Source organism: Lathyrus oleraceus, chromosome 4, assembly GCF_024323335.1.
Source record: "Lathyrus oleraceus cultivar Zhongwan6 chromosome 4, CAAS_Psat_ZW6_1.0, whole genome shotgun sequence".
NCBI lineage: Eukaryota > Viridiplantae > Streptophyta > Magnoliopsida > Fabales > Fabaceae > Lathyrus > Lathyrus oleraceus.
The window spans coordinates 94,847,752-94,853,350 of record NC_066582.1 but is presented as its reverse complement, the minus strand read 5'-3'; the positions used below and the strand labels follow the sequence as shown (position 1 = coordinate 94,853,350).

At 35.2% G+C, this 5,599-nt stretch overlaps 2 protein-coding genes across 2 annotated transcripts; one reads left to right on the top strand and one right to left on the bottom strand.

Moving 5' to 3' along the window:
* Positions 1–986: 986 nt before the first annotated feature.
* LOC127073617 (3-ketoacyl-CoA synthase 11) lies at positions 987–3,301 on the top strand. The gene is made up of 2 exons (XM_051014790.1): positions 987–1,118; positions 1,480–3,301. Exon 2 carries the CDS (start codon positions 1,487–1,489, stop codon positions 3,020–3,022), a length of 1,536 nt encoding a protein of 511 aa, XP_050870747.1. The 5' UTR covers positions 987–1,118; positions 1,480–1,486; the 3' UTR covers positions 3,023–3,301.
* Positions 3,302–3,915: 614 nt separating this feature from the next.
* Positions 3,916–4,815, bottom strand: LOC127073618 (probable histone H2A variant 3). The gene is made up of 2 exons (XM_051014791.1): positions 4,569–4,815; positions 3,916–4,370 (listed from the first exon to the last, which is right to left on the bottom strand). The coding sequence occupies exons 1-2, from the start codon at positions 4,671–4,673 to the stop codon at positions 4,074–4,076; spliced, it is 402 nt and encodes a 133-aa protein (XP_050870748.1). The 5' UTR covers positions 4,674–4,815; the 3' UTR covers positions 3,916–4,073.
* Between the last annotated feature and the right edge of the window lie 784 nt (positions 4,816–5,599).

Here is a 5,599-nt window from a genome sequence, read left to right as displayed (position 1 = left end):
TGCATACACAAGACTACACATATTTGTCTAAATATCTTAGGCAATCTTCTGCAGGTGGTGATGATGTTCCTTGGCCCTCAAATCCTCAAACACCTGGGGTGAATCATCAATGTGGGTTAGGGTCACGCGTTCAGATAGCTAGTGGATATGGTACCGGAGGTCGGTTAGGTCATCCCGATCAACGACATTAGTCTTTTTGGTTATCGTATGTAAACGCATATTAATATTAATATTAATATCAATTAGTCCGATTTTGATTTTTATCGAAAATGTATATTGTTTTTCAAAAGAAATTACACAACACACACAAATGTCAGACTAATTAGCGTCTCTTTTAAAATTAAACACACATGCGATAATTGGATTTGCAACACTATGTGCATAAGTCAACCCAATTGTCGTCACCTCTTTAACTTAGAGAACAGACGTCAATTCATCTGACGTCACCTCTTTAAAGTTGGGTAATTTGAGAATTAATCTGAAAAATTAATTATTTCAAAAAAAAAATTTAAAAATTATTTGAATAAAAAATTCACGAAATAGATAGCAGGAGATTAGGCATCTGATGCCCATAGATATTCATCTGATATTTGATATTTACTCGTATTTTGAAACTTTCATTTAATTTTTTATTTATAAAAAAAGTCTTATTTATCTATTTTAATAATTCACTTCTTTTTACTCACTTAAGTAATTCACGCATACAAATTTATTTAATAACAACAAATTTATCAATGTGTACTAGTTTTTTTTTATTTTTAAAATTATCCTTAAAGTTATTAACGGCTTAAATTCATTAACTATTTTTTTGGCACTATTTCTATCAATCCTCACAAGAGAGAGATTTTTTTCATCTTAAATATAAGATTAATATGAGTATGTTTTTTAAAATAATTAATATAGTAAATCATTATCGAAAAATATAATAAAATAGAAAACCAATTTTTCAAAATAACTTATATTTAAAGAGCTAAAGAGTAATTAAACATATTCTATTGTCTTCAACTTTTTCTATCTGCATATAAATTTAAACAAGTACAACTACAAACAATTATTCCTTCTTCATTCTTGTTCTCTCTCTCTCTCTACTGGGATCTCTGGTCAGTTTGCTCTTCAAGGTACAATTTTGTGAACTGGGTTTTGTTCCATTTGCAGAATAATCTTTTCCATGTTTCCGAATTTTCTTTACTCACTTCATGCTTTTACTTTCTACTGTCTTCATCTTTGTTTTCACTTGTATCTATCTACAACAATTTCCACCTGATTTTTATGTTAGAGCATGTAAATTAGAGAAAGCAAGCTTTTTTATTGATTATTATTTTGAATGTACTTTAGTAGAAGTTCCTACTGAAAAAGGGTCTTTTGGAGGGAATTTGCTAGATTTTTTTTTGAGATTTAAGTGCCCTTTTGTCATCACTCATGATTTTTCCATTAATGGAAAATCTCTAACTAAAGTAGTTTGATTCAACTTTTGAACAGAGAAAAAATGACAGGTGCAAGACCAGTTACAACACCCTTGATGCCACATTCATCTAGGAACCTACCTGATTTCAAGAAATCTGTTAAATTGAAGTATGTTAAACTTGGTTATCACTATCTAATCACTCATGGAATGTACCTTTTTCTTTCACCACTTGTGGTGTTAATTGCTGCTGAGTTATCCACTTTTTCAATCCAAGATCTTTATGATATTTGGGAGAATCTACAATACAATTTGTTATCTGTAATATTTTGCTCAACTCTACTTGTTTTTCTATCCACACTCTACTTTCTGACTCGTCCGAAACCAGTGTACCTTGTCGATTTCTCGTGTTATAAGCCAGAAGAATTGCGGAAGTGCACAAAAAGGAAGTTTATGGATCAGTCTCGGTTGATTAGTACTTTTACGGAGGAGAATCTCGAATTTCAGAGAAAGATTCTCGAGAGATCGGGACTCGGGGAATCCACTTACCTTCCTGAGGCTGTCCTCAACTTTCCTCCTAACCCTTCGATGAAGGAAGCTAGGAAAGAAGCCGAGACTGTGATGTTTGGTGCTATTGATGAGCTATTCGGTAAGACCTCGGTGAAGCCTAAGGATATAGGAATTGTGATTGTGAATTGTAGCCTGTTTAACCCAACTCCATCGCTATCTGCAATGGTTGTCAATCATTACAAGCTTCGAGGGAATGTGAAGAGTTACAACCTTGGTGGGATGGGATGCAGTGCGGGGCTGATCTCAATCGATCTTGCTAAAGATCTTCTACAGGGCAATCCTAATTCATATGCATTGGTTGTTAGCATGGAGAATATCACGTTGAATTGGTACTTTGGAAACGAACGGTCGAAGCTTGTTTCTAATTGTTTGTTTCGTATGGGAGGAGCTGCGGTTCTGCTTTCCAATAAAAGCTCGGACAAAAGAAGATCGAAATACCGATTGATCACTACTGTTCGCACTAACAAGGCTTCTGATGACAAGTGCTTTAGCTGTGTAACCCAAGAAGAAGATGCAGATGGCAAGATTGGTGTTAATTTGTCTAAAGATCTTATGGCAGTTGCTGGGGATGCTTTAAAAACCAATATCACTACACTAGGGCCGCTTGTACTTCCAACGTCCGAGCAGCTTCTATTCTTCGCTACGTTGGTTGTGAAGAAACTTTTCAAGATGAAGATTAAGCCTTATATTCCAGATTTCAAGCTAGCTTTTGAACATTTTTGCATCCATGCCGGAGGCAGAGCTGTTTTGGATGAAGTGGAGAAAAACTTGCAGCTACCTCCTTGGCATATGGAGCCATCGAGGATGACACTTTATCGTTTCGGAAACACATCTAGCAGTTCGCTTTGGTATGAACTTGCTTACACAGAAGCCAAAGGGAGGATCAAGAAAGGAGATAGAACATGGCAAATAGCATTTGGCTCTGGATTCAAGTGTAACAGTGCAGTGTGGAAGGCTCTCAGGACCATCAACCCTGCTAAGGAGAAAAGCCCTTGGATTGATGAAATTGATCAGTTTCCCGTCGATGTACCTAAGGTAGCTACCATTTAAACGTAGTTTTGCATCGACATTAGGTGGAAGCTGTTGGATTGATGGATTTTTTACCGAGTTTTTATGATTCGTTACTGTTTTTAGAGTTCAGATTTTAGGAAGCTTATTCTGCTTTCTGGTGTACAAGTGGTAGATCTAGTTTAGGGGAAGTTTTAGTTGGGTCCAAGTTTGTCATGGATTGGTGCTGAACTAGTTATTGTTTCTTGTGTATTTATTTGACTGGTTTGTGGATTGTGTTGATTAAATGCATAAAATCTGAAATGCAATTCCAGATCCTAACTGTTTTTGTTCTTGAAATTATCCTAAACTATGATTTCGGTTTCTAACAAAATCGGAATTGGAATTAACATTTCCATTCGCATACAGCAAAATTCTGAAATCACTATGTTCTTAGTAATTTGTATAAGCATGTCTACAATTTTATGTTGCACAACGGTCTCATACCAGTCATTTTGAAATACACAGTTCTCACATCGAGATATATTGCACTGTTGTTTGCTAATATTTGGATCGAAAATCATGAGAAAACTAATATCAGTTCACCTTCCAATTTTGTGTTTCAAACTAAATTTCATTTCATTCAACAATTATAAATGTTTGAAAGCATCAAATCAGGATCAATCTTTTGTTTGCTACAAAACAACATTTGTATTAGGCCCTACAGACATGTCTTTTTATCATGATGATGCAAAAGTATAGGACCACTCCTCTAGGAGGGAAGTGTTTTCTATTTTACATGTGCAGAGGATGCAAGAATCACACATCTGTTATGATAATGAGAGACCAAGTGGAGCCCAAACCAGAACTTTCAATTCTTAACAGGTAGTAATTTTCCAGCACATGAAACCACAGACCCAATAATCCCAATAATTGAAAGAAAATAACATAAACCCTAATTGAAATTAGCACCATATTAATAAATTTGAGAAACAAAACATCAGGTTTATACACAATCAACGACATTCTTAACCATTATTTCAAGGTTCTTGTACCCGACAAACAAAAATCCATAATTAGTAGTGACATAAATGTTCTATTCTGCAGCCATAATCTACTCCTTTGAAGATTTGTTGATAAGAGATTTGTGAATATGAGGAATCACTCCTCCTCCAGCAATAGTCCCCTTTATCAGAGTATCCAATTCTTCATCCCCTCGAATCGCAAGCTGTAAATGTCTCGGAGTAATCCGTTTAACCTTAAGATCCTTGCTAGCATTCCCAGCCAGTTCCAATACTTCTGCAGTCAGATACTCCAAGATCGCCGCCGAGTAGACAGCAGCCGTTGCCCCGACTCTTCCATGAGCGGTGGTTCTCGTCTTCAAAAGGCGGTGGATCCTCCCAACAGGAAACTGCAAATAACATATAACACAAATTTCAATTCAGTACAAAAAAAATATCAATAATTAACAGAAAAGTCCGTGGATACAGAAGAAACCCTAATAAGTCATATAAAACGGTGTCGTAAATAGATATATGTGAAAGTAAAAAAAAGGTTAGGGTTTAAATGACGGAACCGGAAGAGGGAGATTTAAGGAATGATTTCTTACCTGCAAACCAGCGCGAGAAGAACGAGAAATTGATTTCTTCTTATCTTTATCTTTGTCCTTGTCTCTGTTTGCTGTTATCAAACCTTTTGCTCCTTTCCCTGACATTTTTTCCGGCGAAGAGAAACGACGTCGTTGAGGAGAAACGGCCAAGTGAAGCGCTGCGAAACAAAGAAACAGACAAAACTCAGGGAAGGATCTTATCAGATCATAATCCTCACAGTCCTTAACCTTATTGGAAAAATAAAAAGGTCGAAATACAGCTTCTTTACTCTTCTACCCTTGTATTTTGTGTTAAATTACATACTCTACCCTTTGTTTTTTAGGCGGCAATCGAAAATACATCAACCCAAATGATAATTTTCTTTTTAAAAAATAAATAAATAAGTATAAGAGTTAATTAAGTTTTTATACTCTAAATATTGTCAATTTCACTTTTAGTCCCTCTAAAAATATTTTTTATTCACATTTTTAATATTTTTCATTCATATCTTTTATCCTTCTTGTTAACGACCATTAATCGAAATTGACGTGGCAATGTTACGTGGAAGTTTTTTTACTGGACATACACATGACAGTGCCAGTGTGGCATAATACTGAAGTGACATACCACATGGCTAAAATCAACATTGTTCATGAACCCCAAAAAATTGTAGTTAATCGGCAGTTAAAATTGTACCTAATTTGTAACAACTTCGATTCCTCAATTTTTTTTACACATGCGTAGTTGCATACATAAATCTGGTAATAAATAATTTAAACTTCTTTCACTCCCTCAACTACAATTGGACTCCTAACATAGTGTTTACCATTTGACCAAGTTAACCCTTCAAACACAGTAGCCAAACCTGATCTAGTAACTTCAACTGTCAACTTAAAACTCTTCTTTTCACCAATCTTCTCAAATTTTAATTTCTCAAGCTTCACAGATATGGAAACTCCTGTTGGTGCACGAACCTTCGCAGTGTATGTGGCTGGACCAACATTTTTCACATTCCTACTCAAAGTAATTGAACCATATAGTTTAGGTATTG

What these genes read in the sequence shown, in the direction of transcription:
- LOC127073618 (XM_051014791.1), bottom strand. Translation starts at nt 4,673, where the DNA reads ATGTCAGGGAAAGGAGCAAAAGGTTTGATAACAGCAAACAGAGACAAG. An exon ending in CTTCTCGCGCTGGTTTGCAG is followed by an intron (nt 4,371 to 4,568) that starts GTAAGAAATCAT and finishes TGTTATTTGCAG; the next exon opens with TTTCCTGTTGGGAGGATCCA.
- LOC127073617 (XM_051014790.1), top strand. Translation starts at nt 1,487, where the DNA reads ATGACAGGTGCAAGACCAGTTACAACACCCTTGATGCCACATTCATCT.